Source organism: Natator depressus, chromosome 8, assembly GCF_965152275.1.
Source record: "Natator depressus isolate rNatDep1 chromosome 8, rNatDep2.hap1, whole genome shotgun sequence".
Classification (NCBI taxonomy): Eukaryota; Metazoa; Chordata; order Testudines; family Cheloniidae; genus Natator; species Natator depressus.
This window is the reverse complement of record NC_134241.1, coordinates 6378529-6391233: the sequence shown is the minus strand read 5'-3', so window position 1 is coordinate 6391233 and position 12705 is coordinate 6378529. Positions and strand designations below refer to the sequence as shown.

The 12705-nt window shown below is 53.5% G+C and overlaps 1 protein-coding gene and 1 long non-coding RNA gene across 2 annotated transcripts; both read left to right on the top strand.

The window, feature by feature from the left end:
- Nucleotides 1-647: 647 nt before the first annotated feature.
- On the top strand, nt 648-3641 carry LOC141991882 (uncharacterized). The gene is made up of 3 exons (XR_012640489.1): nt 648-742; nt 1185-1340; nt 3521-3641. It is a non-coding gene; the product is annotated as an uncharacterized LOC141991882 (long non-coding RNA).
- Nucleotides 3642-3645: 4 nt separating this feature from the next.
- Nucleotides 3646-7263, top strand: LOC141992651 (cationic amino acid transporter 2-like). Its single transcript, XM_074961984.1, has 6 exons — nt 3646-3689; nt 4236-4372; nt 4754-4955; nt 5671-5810; nt 6257-6359; nt 7065-7263. The coding sequence occupies exons 1-6, from the start codon at nt 3646-3648 to the stop codon at nt 7111-7113; spliced, it is 675 nt and encodes a 224-aa protein (XP_074818085.1). The 3' UTR covers nt 7114-7263.
- The last annotated feature ends 5442 nt before the right edge of the window (nt 7264-12705 follow it).

Genomic DNA, 12705 nt, shown 5'->3' with positions numbered 1-12705 from the left:
ACAAGGAGGGAGTTGGGTTTATAGGGAGCACAAGTTTCCTTTAGTTTGGTTGCTCCCCACTAGTCATTCCAATAACTCCCCTGGCCGTCACCCAAGCCTGGTTTTCTGGGTAACACAACCCCGTCTGCTTTGTATAACCCAGTTGGCTGGGGTGACAGTCACGCCTGTTGATGCGATTAGGTGCGTGAGGAGCAACTGCTCCTTGGAGATGGCTGCAGGGAGACAATAAAAGCTTTGTTACAACTGCCAGGCTGTCCCCTTCTCTATGATGGAAAACAACATTTGTCTCCACCCCCTGCCCTTTTACCAGCTAGCACTCCACTCCAGCACAGCTTGGCCACGACAATTTTGCTGGGCACGCTCTAAGCTGGTGAGCGCGGCTTTTCACGACACAATCGAAACGGTACCCTGGAATCCGGCAACTGACTCTGTCAACCAGCAATGCCGAGGACTTACAACTGTGCAGCTGCGGTCTGCCCAGCTCCCACTGGATTGGTCCCTGGTACTTTCTGCTGCAGATTTTTCAGCCTTGTTGTATTTGCAGAATTCCATTTTTTTTTTTATAATTTCGAAAGATAACATCGATGTTTATTTTAATGCATCTTTTTCTGTTTTCGCAGATTTAAATTTTCACAGCTATGCAGAATTATGGGGGAGGTCAACATCGCACATCAGCGTATCAATAGCCTCACGTCAAAATCGAATACGTTCTCAAGCAGCATCTGCCTTGCCTTGCCTATCTGTACGTTTTTATTATTATCGATGGAAACATTTTTTTGTTGGGGTGAGCGTGTGTACGGTGAAATCAACATTTACCCATAAAAATCTAGTCCTTCCAAGCCAGGTGTGATGCACCCACAAATATTATCGTGCACATCAGGCAGCCCTCTCAGCCTCCTGACCTGCTTCTTCCTCCTCCCATAAAGTCCTCATTGATATGGTAGCTTCTGTAAGTAACCTAATGGTTTATTCTGAGGGCATGTGTTAAAGAAATAGGACTTCCAGTTTAAAAGCTTGGGGGTGGATGCATGGTCTTGTTGGTACAACATAGACCTGGGAGACAGAAAAGTGGGCAAAGAGAGTCAAGCATGGAAGAGAGACCTGCTGTATCTTGCTTTAATGCAGGGACATGTGTTTAGCCTCCCAATGCTGGCATCTTTGCTTACCTGGCTGCCTCTCCCCAGGTACCTCCAGCGTCGCCCAGGCCTGGAGTGCCACATTTGATGAACTCCTCCACGAGAAGATGGGGAGGTTTTTTGGCACCTACATGGCCATGAGGTCTCCGGGACTGGCAGAGTACGCAGACATCTTCGCTGTCTGCCTCATCGTCATGCTGGCAGGTACAGTGTTTGCATTCAGCTTAGCCTGAGGCATCGGATTCGGGAGCTGAGTCTTGCTTTCAAAGCTTTACAAAATCGTGCCCCCTTCTGCATTGCTGTCTGCGTCCCCCATGTCTCCAGTCCTATCTACCCTCTTCCTTCACTGCCCCCTTTCTGCCATTCTCCTGCAACGCTTCCCGTGCACTTGGCCCCCTCTTTCTGTTCTTGTCCTCCAAGCCCCCCACTCCATCCACCTACTTCTAGGAGCTCCCAACCAACAACCCGCCCTGCCCCTTCCTGAATGCTGGTCCTGTCATAGCTCTTTATAGCTCTCTTTCTCGAGGCAAGGAACCTATGCAGCACAGTGTACATGTACAGCACTGGAGATGTGGGGTGAACCCTGGCCCCACTGACTTCAGTGGGGCCAGGATTTCACCTGTGGTCGTTATTAACACCAATAACAAAAAAACAATAATATAGCTTTGAACAAGGGGCATTCCCTTATTGGATACAATTCACACGAATGCTTTCATTTATTTGACCCTGTCTATAAGAGGCAGAATGTCCAGCCGTACCCCAGGGGATGTGATAAACCTCGGGTCTATATGGGGTTTGGATAGGCTCAGTCAAAGGCTGCCACTACATCCTCAAATGGGCTGGGACCTTTATCCAAAGTGCCTTATGCCCTATGCACACTGTTAGGACTGGCTGGGGGGTTCCTGTGGCCAGACTCTAAGCATGCACCCGCCTTGTTAGGCAGCCGGTCGCTCTATCTACCTACGGGACTTATCTGCTCCCCCCTTCCCCGGGCACCGCACAACCCCCTGCACCCCTGTGAGGTAGGGAAGTGCAATTGCTTCCATTGTTCAGCTGGGGAACTGAGGCATGGAAAGACTAATTTCCAGCTCTGGGAGACGTACCCGCATTCGCTCTGATCCAGCTAGCATGCTAACAAGAGCAGTGTAGTCTCTACAACATGGCAGGCTAGCCACCCTGAGTACAACCCTGTCTGAAACCCTACATGCATACTCAAGTGACGAGCCTGTCCCATTGTTCGCACCACTGCAATGTCACTGCTGGTTTTAGCCCGCTACATGGGGGGTGTCTACCTGGGCTGGAATTTACAGCTCCAGCATGGGCACATAGCCATAAGTAACCTGCCCCCGGTCACAGGGGAAGCCTGGGGATTGAAGCCAGCTCTAGCCCCAAGCTAGCCCCCTGGACCATCCTTCCTCACCCCCCACCCCTTTCTGGAATTCACTCCTCTTCGCAGCCTGTCAGAGACCAAGCCCAGGGCATGAGGCCTGGGTTTCGTTTAGCATTCGGATGAGCTGGTTTTGCCTTCAGCCTTAGAAATGAGGCAAATACAGTGAAATGCTTGGGCCAGGGGGTGCTTCCCATGCCTGTCAGAGCCCTACGGGCCCCACTTTCTTCACACCCCCCACTCCCAGCCCTCACATCACAGTGGCTCTCCTGGCATCTGAGAGGAGGGGCCAGCTCTTCCTTCAGTGAAACTCTCGCAATGACCCCCAGGGGTCGCAGCCCGCTGCCAAGAGCCAGGGGGTCCGGTTTGCAAAACAGGCGTGTTTGTTGCAGCCAAATACTTCCGCTTATTTGACGCCGTCAGTAACTGTCGCCTCTTGGGTGAAGCAGGCAGCTTAGCAGCATAGGTCTGTAACGTGTTCTGTGGATCCTTGCCGTGTGTGATGCAAACCAGCCACCCAAAGTGAGCATCTCAACACCCATTTGAAAGTGTCACCAACGCATGTCGGCCCCCCTGCACGTTCCAGTCCAGGTCCTCTAGGCCCGGCCTGGGCCGTGCACCGCAGTCCTGGCCAGCTGCGTCTCTGCTATGGCGGTGCGACAGACTGCCGTGGTGTTTTCATGCACCCAGCAGAGGAGAGGTGAGATCACTCGTTCATGTTCACATACGTGACTTGGGGCCTCATCCAAAGTCAATGGGAGCCTTTCTCTCAATTCAGTGGGCTCTGAAGGAGCATCTGAACTCAGCTTCCCAGAGAGGAAAGGCTCGTGTGCTCCCCTGTGCTCCTTTTGGGGTCTTTCAATGGTTCCTTTGGTAAAGACACACAGGTCTCATATTCAGCTCCCTTTCCATATGGTGGCACCTGGCCCTGATGCCCCGTGCGCCCCCAAGGGGACTGACCAGCTGGGCGTGTTGCTCTTCTGTTTTGATTCCGCAGGGCTCCTTTCCTTTGGGGTGAAAGAGTCTACCACAGTCAACAAACTATTCACAGCCATCCACATGCTCTTCCTGCTGTTCATCACAGTGAGCGGGTTCAGCAAAGGGGACCTGAGGAACTGGAGGATGAGTGAGGATGACCTGCTGAGGGCCGCTGCCCACCAAGCCAGGTGAGAGCGTGGGTGGGCCGGCCCCAAGACCTCTGCGTGCTTTAGAATCACCCCACAAGGAGGCCTCCCCTGAGAGCCAACCCTGGGTCTAAAGTGATTGTATGAAAGTGCCCCAACTGCACTTTCAAGTGCCATGTGGTTGGACATTTAGTAAAGACCCTGCCTGCAATGCAGCCCGTATTTGCTGGGCCCATCGGTGAGGCTAGGATTTAGTCACGGGTATTTTTAGTAAAAGTCATGGACAGGTCACGGCCAGTGAACAAAAATTCATGGCCCGAGACCTGCCCATGAATTTTACTATATACGCCTAACTAAAATTTGGGTGTGGGGGCGGGGGTGCTCTGGGGGGGGCAGTCTGGTGGCGCTGCAGGTGCTGTGGGGATGGCCCGGGACTCCCACTGGTGCTGGGGGCGGGGCGGGCCTCAGCGCGCGGGCCAGGACCCCTGCTGGTGCTGGGGGCGGGATTGGTGGGGCTTTGTCAGAGACAGGCCCTCAGCTTGCCCCCTGGTAGAGGTTCCCCCTGGCTGACTTCCTTTTTCTTCCCAGTAACCAATCCCTGGCTGGCAATAGGACCGGTGAGTTTGGAGTTGGAGGGTTCATGTCCTATGGTTTCACTGGGACACTGGCCGGAGCCGCGACCTGCTTCTACGCTTTTGTTGGGTTTGACTGCATTGCTACCATGGGTAAGCGAGAAGGAGAAAAATAAGAAAAATATTATCCCCATTGGACAAATAGGGAAACCGAGGCAGGGAGGGTCAGTGACTTTGCCCGAGGCTACGGAAGGAGTTGGTATAGGTGCCAGGATCAGAACTGAGGCATTCCTGGCTCCCAGCCCTGGGCCGAACCCGCCCGAACACACCCCTTGCTCTAACTGCTCGAGCGGGGAATGGGCCACACAGAGGCCTCGGATGCATTCAGGAGGCTGGCTAGCAGGAGGGGAAGGGAAGTCTCCAGTCAGTTACTTGTAGGTGCCACAATACTGCAGCTGCCAGCAGGGGCCATAGGCCCCAAAGCAACAAGGATTGCTGATGCCTGCATTGACCCGCCAAGCGTGCCTTTCCCAGGGGTGGAAGTGAAGAACCACCAGAAATCCATCCTAGCAGGGATCATCATCTCCCTCTTGGGCTGCTTCCTGGCATGCTCTGGGGTTTCGGCTGCCCTGACTCTCATGATGCCGTACCACCTCTTGGACCCCAGGAGCCCACTGCCTGGGTGGAGCGTGGCCAAGAACGTTGTGGCCGTGGGGTCGCTGTGCGCCCTGGCCACCCCATGAGAAGGGAATGAGGGGAAAGAAGCACATTGGGAAGAAGCTATTTTTGCTGAGTTTACCTCAGACTCATTCATGTTCCATAGGCCCAAACAAAGTTTTCTGGGCATCGATAAAGCCTTGGGTGAGCTTTAGGCCTTGTGAAAGTCAGAGATGGATAGAACTGGCTAGAGCCATGCCTGCTTCCCCTCCCAGCCCCAACTCAGCTCAGCCAAAGCACCCCCGTCATGACTAGCAGCACCCCTGCTTTTCCAGTCCTGGGCCCCAGCAGAGCTCTGCCAACTCACCCCAATGTGACCTGACCTACCGCCTGCTACTCCCACCCTTCCTGAGCAAGGATCTGTACTCAGGCCCATTTCGTGTGCAGGCTTTATCATGTGAGCAAACATCTGCTGGCCTCTAAGGGAAGAGATCAGCACGTCACTCGTGACCACACCTGAACTCAGTTCTAGAGAGAGGAAAGGATAAGGTCACACAGCGCAGCCGCATACGCTATCCAGCATACCTGCCTAGTAGCCACAGGCCCATTCTTGGTCAGGCATTTGGTGGTGCTTGAGCAGGGCAGTGTTAGTGGTGTTTTGTGAAGGCCTGTCCCAGTACACAGCACAGATCTGCCAAAGCTTACTCCATGTGTCCCAGAAAAGGAAAAAGAAGCAAGGAAGGTTGCTTGGGTCGGGCTACACCTGTTTCCCCATCTGTCTTTTCCCTCCCCTACAGCCTGCTCGGCTCCATGTTCCCAATGCCAAGGATCCTACTTGCCATGGCCAGAGAGGGGCTCCTTTTCAGGCCTCTGGCCACAGTCAGCAGCCGCCAAAGCCCAGTGGTAGCAACTCTGGCGTCTGGCGCAGTGACAGGTAGGTGCCCTTACAGTGAAGGTGCTGCCGTGGGGTGCCAGCCGTTAGCTGTGTGTGGGGCGGGAGGAGGGTCTGCAGGGTCTGTAGAGGGTAAAGCCTGCAGAGACAGAAAGGCGGGGTGTAATTTTCAATAAATGGTGGTCTTTCCCAGTGGTTAGTGCTCTCACCTGCCATGCTGGGCGGGCATCTCTAGGTTCAGTTCAGAGTCCATGGTCTCTCTCACACCTGGCTATCGCACAGGCTATGGAGGCAGTAGGGCCAGTATGGCGAGGGAGATGGGCTATAATGAGCTATCACGAGACACTCATGTAGTCCTTCCGGGCTGGCCTCAGCATGTGAGGAACAAGCTCTGGGCAGAAGGCTGTGCATGGACTGACAGGAAGGAGCAGAAAATATCTAATCTGAGGCCAGCGTCAGTGAGCTAAAAGCCCCTCTTGTCTCCACAGCCGAGATGGCTTTCCTCTTTGATCTGAAAGCCCTGGTGGACATGATGTCCGTCGGCACTCTGCTGTCCTACACCCTGGTGGCTATCTGTGTCCTTTTTCTCAGGTAATGGCCGAGGAGCAGTTCTGATGGGAGACGAGAAAGAGAGTGTCTATTCAGCACCATCATTGTCTTTACTTTCTCGTACGGCATGGACAATGTCAAGGGGCAAGGGCCTGGGCTGGTGTGTGGCTTTCAATACAGTATAGAATGAGCTTCCTCCATCCCCCACACCTCCCCATTTCCTTGCCCCTTCTTGCCTTTGCTCCAGGTTTTCGTGGCACAGGTTTGCCTCTGAGCAATTGTCACGAAATGCTGCACAAGGGGCAGCGGGTGGGGGGCAGTTAGTGCCGGAGCTGTGGGCCCAGTGGGTACGGGGACTGGAATTTTGATATGGGTCAGCTAGAGAGCCAAATGAGGGGCAGGAAAGCTGGAAAGCTAATGGTCAGACTGGTCAAGCAAAGAACTTAGCAGGATTCAAAGGGGGATTGGATATCAAGAATACCCAGCGTGATCCTAGTTAATGACAACAAGCATTTTGGAAGGGACATTATCCCACATCTGCCCATTGTGGGTTTGCTTGCACCTTCCTCTGAAGCGTCTGGTACCGGCCAACGTCAGAGCTATAGTCCTTGGGTCTGATCCAGCCAGGCATTTCCTACGTCCCTAAGTCCAGTGCTAAATGGGATGAGTTGCCCTCCCACACCCCTTTGCATGCTGCACTCTGCAAGGGCTGCCATGAGGTCAGACAGGGTTACAGCTTCCATCCAGATACTTCACACAGCGAGGCAGCCTTCTGGCAACCAGCCATGTCCTGTAGCCTCTCCTCCAGAACTACCGGCCTGAATCCAGCACTCAGGACCCCTCAGATGGAAAGATCCTTGCCACAAGGCTCTGGATGAATTTCCTCATCCGCCCACCCGTGCGTCCCACTCAGTGCTCCTCCAGCCTGGTGTCGTATGCCGTGACACTAGCCGGTAAGTGCTGGGGCCCTAATACTGGGGATAGCACAGGGAAGCAGCCAGGCCTGGGTTTGGAGGATAGGGTGGCAGAACCAAGACTCAGCCACCTTAGGACAGAAAGGAGCACTGTGTCTGCTGAGAGGAACTGGCCCATCCAGGACGATGAGCCAAAAAGCCCTTCCTTTGCCCCACTCTCACTCCCAGCTGCGTTCCGGGAACAGCAGCTACATTGGCAAAGCACTTGGGGAGGTGGAGGGAGATCTGGTTTGGGGGTTCGGGGATATCTGGTCATTAGCCAGCCCCTTTTCACAAGCTGTTCGTGGTCCAATTCCCAGCCATCCTGGTCTGCGTTGTGAGCATAGTGACCACAGCAGGGCTGGAGTGTCTCTCTTCTGGAGGAGCCTGGTCCATTGCCTGTCTGGTTCTCCTTCTGCTGGGGATCCTCGGGGTGTTGCTGGCCATCTGGAGGCAGCCTCAGAGCCAGAGGAAAGCGTCCTTCATGGTAAGCAAGAGCCAGAACATGACACTGGGGGACTTTCAACGCCCCACTCCCCACAAAGCAAACGAGAAACCGTGAGTGACCAGAGATGAGAGACCCTCCATGTTCATGCGTGAAAAGGCCCTCGCAGGCTTACGGTGTCTCATTAATGGCTTTGATATAGGGATGTTCACCCCATCTGAGCTCAAGATTGGCTGGACCTCTTCCATAGCTGTGTTAGACAGAGGTCCATAGAATGAGCTTGGGGTAAGGTTCATTGGACTCTGCCATCGCAGAGCTGATAGAGTCATCGGTTTTAAGGCCAGGAGGAACCACTGTGAGCATCACCTCCGGCATAACACAGGCCGGAGAATTTCGCCCAGTGATCCCTGCATTGCGCTTAATAACTTGTGGTTGAACTAAAGCATTTCTGTTAGAAAGAGACAGCCAGTTTCGATGTGAAATGCTGGAGAATCCGCCATATCCCTGGGTAAGTTACTCCATTGGGTAATTATCCTCACTGGTAAAAAATTGCACCTTGTTTCCAGTTACTGGGAGAGGCAAAGCAGACGTCAGCCTAATAATTGTTTCCCAAGCATCCATTTGAGATCAACCCTAGCAGTATTTACTAGGAACTTTGGATTCTAATTACCCAGCCCTTAGCTGTTCCTTTCATTCCCTGGAGTTGCTGCATCCGTGCTACAAACCAATGCTCGCTCCCTTGCACGTGCGTGTTCCCTACAGGTGCCTTGTCTGCCGTTTCTGCCCCCTGTCAGCATCCTAGTCAACAGCTACCTGATGGCCCAGCTCAGCGGTGTCACCTGGCTGCGGTACATGGTGTGGATGGCGATTGGTAAGCCTCTCAAATCTGGCTCTCAAAAACACTTCATAAGCTACAGCACTGGGCAAGTGAGAATGCTGTGTAGACAGCAAGAGACCTGCGCACTTGCTGCTGAGGCAGGGTTGTCCAGTGGCTGAGACAGAGGCATGTGGGTTAGGAGACTGTCATAGTGTGGCTAGCCTTTTAAGGGTTAAACTGAGGCCCAGCCCCACATGTGTCCGCTAAGGATCAGGTGATTGTAAAAGTAGCACGTAGCCCAGATGGGCAGAGAGCTTCCAGGAGCAGTGAGGCTCCGGTAGCAAGCCCTTGGGCCCAGTGGGGAGGAAAGACTGAGAACTATGGGCCACAGGTTGATTCTCAGGGAAGTGAAAATGCAGAACATCCCAAAGTTCCTGCTCTCCAGCTGAGTGACCCACAAGCTACCCCCATAGATGCCCGTCTCTCCAGCCTTGAATGGATCCATTCTTGGGAGCTGGCAGGGAACTGAAACGGGATGTGTGTGGACCTTTTGCAGGGTAGAAGAAAGATGCTGGCCGTGTCTGTTTCCGGAGAGAGGAATGGTACCTTTTGGGAGGGCAGTGGCAGTTATGTGACCTCCGAAAGAAGGAAGAGGTCACCCTTCCCTGTTTTGCGTGCTGCCAGGTCTCCTGATTTACTTTGGCTATGGGATCCGCCACAGCACCGAGAGACGTGGGGCCATAGGGATGTCTGCGCAGGAGAAGGCAGAGGGCACAGCAGGTGATGTGGACGCAGACACTAATACTTGAAAAAACTAACTCGGGGGAGCCCATGACTTTGAACAGCAGAGCCTCTCCGTAGAAGTACAGCCGGGCTCTGACCACAGCTGATTTCTCCCAGTTATTAAAACTGGTGTTTAAACAACCCCACCACCCTACCTCTGATTGTACATCGAAATATTAGCCATATGGGAACATGCTCTGCTCTAGGTGGTGGTGGTGGTTGTCCTTTGGGTCACTGCTTTCTAGAATGGGGTAAATATCCAGGGACTCGTCATTTAGGCAATGGATCTCATCTCTTTTTCTGTTGGCAAGCTGGCTGCTGGAAACGGAGTGGGATTATCTGGGGTTCATTCATTGTCCCGCAGTTCTGATGAAGGAAACCCCTAGCAGGTTCCCATGGTAACAGGCTCACTTCCCTCCCCAAGGGCCAGTTTGTCTGTTCACAAGGTCCCATCTGTAGGAGCTGGCTCAGGGATGAGACTCTCTCTAAGAGATTCCCCCCATCACCCTGTGGTGGTCATTGTCCCCTTCATGGAAAAGGCAGTGGGGTCTGTTAACAAGCATGTCAGCTCCCCAGGGATCCATGGGAAGCCAGGCCATCCACATAGAGGCCATGTTCCTCCACACCAGCCATACTCCAGTCCTGACAGCTTCCCCACCCCATCTCCAATGGCGTCACACTAATGGGGACCCCCTGGACTGCAGCTGTCCATGTGGAGGAAGGGGTGTGCTCTGGGGCAAAGAAAATACAGCCCCTGGCTGCATTCTCTTTACTGGGGAAATTCCATGGGGCTGGTGGGGAGGACATGGGAGAGAGGAAGGAATGGAGTTGATGGCCATACTTGGCCTTCCCTTCCCATTCCTCTGTGCAGAACATGCACCTGTGAACTCCCTTTGTGTGTGTGGGGAGGGGGGTCGGGGAGGGGGGAGAGGGCATGCAGCTGCGGAAGTACCATGAAGTACGGGGAGAGTCACACATGGCAGGTTCCTTCCATGTTCTCCTTCCCACTAAATTCGAGAACAATGAAATTAAATGGTGGCAAATTCAAAACCAATGAAAGGAAATACTCTTGCACGCAACACATCATTAGACGGTGGAACTCACTGCCACAGGAAGGTCATTGAGGCCAAAATGCACACAGAAGGGATTGGACACTTGTATAGACAACCGGGATGTCTGGAGTTCTAATACTTAATGCTAGCATCAAGTTTGGACGAGACATCAAACCTTATTCTTCAGGGCTAAAGCCATGCTCTAACTGCTAGGGATTAGGAGGGTTCTTTTACCTTCCTTTGACACCTCTGGTGCTGGCCTCCATCAGGGACAGGCTACTAGGCTAGATGGTCCTGGATCTGATCCAGGCTGGCGATTCCAATGTGAGGCTCCAAGTAGGGATGATCCAGGATTAAGTGTCCTTGCACCAAGCAGGTGCTGTTACACACTGACTCGTGTGTGTGTGTGTGTAAATAGGCTGAGTCCTTACCCTACACTACCAAAACCCCACAAACTTTGTGTGAGGGCCCGAACTCTCCCCTCCTTCTGGCATCTCACCTTTATTGACTGTCGAAACACCAACCATAGAGCATAAAGCGCAGTCTACACTATTGCCTCCAAGCTACGCTGTGACTGGTCTACACTGGGAACTCACATCGGCATGGCTACGTCTCTCAGGGTGTGAAAAAGCCACAGAATTCTTCCCGGCGACCTGGATTAACTACAGCCGTGGGCAAACCCCGCCCATAGGCGCGGGGAGTGTCTACACTGAAGCGCTCTGGCAGCCCAGTTTCAAGTGTGGACAAGCCGTCAGACCCTCGTTCCCTCTGCCTGGAGAGCCACGCCCAGGGTGCTGATCATCAGGGTGGGGCTGACGATGAGCCAGATCTGTCACAGTGAGTCAGCGGCAATCAGCATCTCCCTGTAGGCTCCCAACACCTGAGCGTGGGTTGGGGCCACAGACACTCCAGTCACACAATCGGCCATCTCGTCAGAGAGGGAGCACGGCTATCCGCAGCTTGTCCCGGAAGGCTGGTGCTGCACTTTGCAGCCTCTGGACCTGTGCTAGGACCAGCTGCGTGGCTTCCCGACCTTCACCAGATTACACGTAGGACTGCTCCCTGGAGTGCAGGGGTGGGGGCAAAAAACCCAAGGGGAAAATCTTGGGGAAGCTGCATTTCTGGGCTGTCATGGGCCCAGGCTCTGCAGCTGCTTCACACGCAGAGCTCCCATGAACATCAAGAGCAGGCTTCGGTGTGTGGGGTGGCTACAGAACCCGGCCTGTCTGCCATCGTGCTAATAATGGAGTGACAAACCTTTGCCCTAGGGGGCAATGCTAGGCAGGGCTTACGATTCTGCTGAGGAGACCTCTGGGTGCCATGTGGCCCTCGCGCCGTCGTCTCACAGGGAATTAAACTGCTGCTCTCCATGGAAGCTCAAAAACGGGGCTTCTCCAGCAAATATAGGTAAAAAGTCAACACTGAATATTTCCTCTGCCCCCAAGCGGCTCTAACCCTAACCCTAAATCTCCCCTAAACCACAGGGACACTCTACACCAGGTCCTGTCACCCTTTAAGGCCCCGCAGCCCCCATGTCTAGTTAATATGTGCACCCATCCTCCAGGTTGCGGGGATGGCCTTCGGTCCACAAGTTTGCCCAGCGTCCTGCAGAACTGTCCTACCATGGAGAGGCCACATGAATCAGGGCTTAATTTGTAATGGAAGAGCGGCTGGGGCAATGTTCCCTCTAATTTTTGACAGGCCGTGTGTGCAAAAAATGTCTTCTGTGCAAATTTTTGACAGGCCGTGTGTGCAAAAAATTTCCTCTGTGCAAATTATTGTGCTTCTGTGCAAATTGTTGTGCGTGCGGTGTTTCGCCGTGTGCGCGGGGTTTAGGATCTGTGTGCACGCGCACATGCACACAGCTTAGAGGGGACAGTGGCCGGGGCTCAAGCAATTGTTTTACATTCATAATGGATGCAGCAAACCCAGAGGTGCTGGGGCTCTGAACTGCCAGACCTAGTCCTGCCACTGTCTCACTGAGTTTCCTTGGGCTAGTCAATTCATCCCCTAGTACCTTGGCTTCCCCTGCTGTACAGTAGGGATGGTGCTTTGAGATCGGAGGATGAACAGGGCTGTGTTGGAGCTCAGTATTCTATTAATCCAGGCTGCTGGCCTGCATTGTGTTGCACTCCGTGACATGACCTTGCACTGCAACATTTACCCTTTAATACTGTGTATCAAAGGTAATAGCTGGAAGGGGACGCAAACTGCAGGATTCAAGCAAGAAGCTCCCCTTCACCCACACTGTGTTATCACCATCATCGGGGGAGTTAGTACCCAGTGTCTTCCCTCGGGATTTGCACCTCATTGTACTAGGAGTTTGTTCAAACGCTGG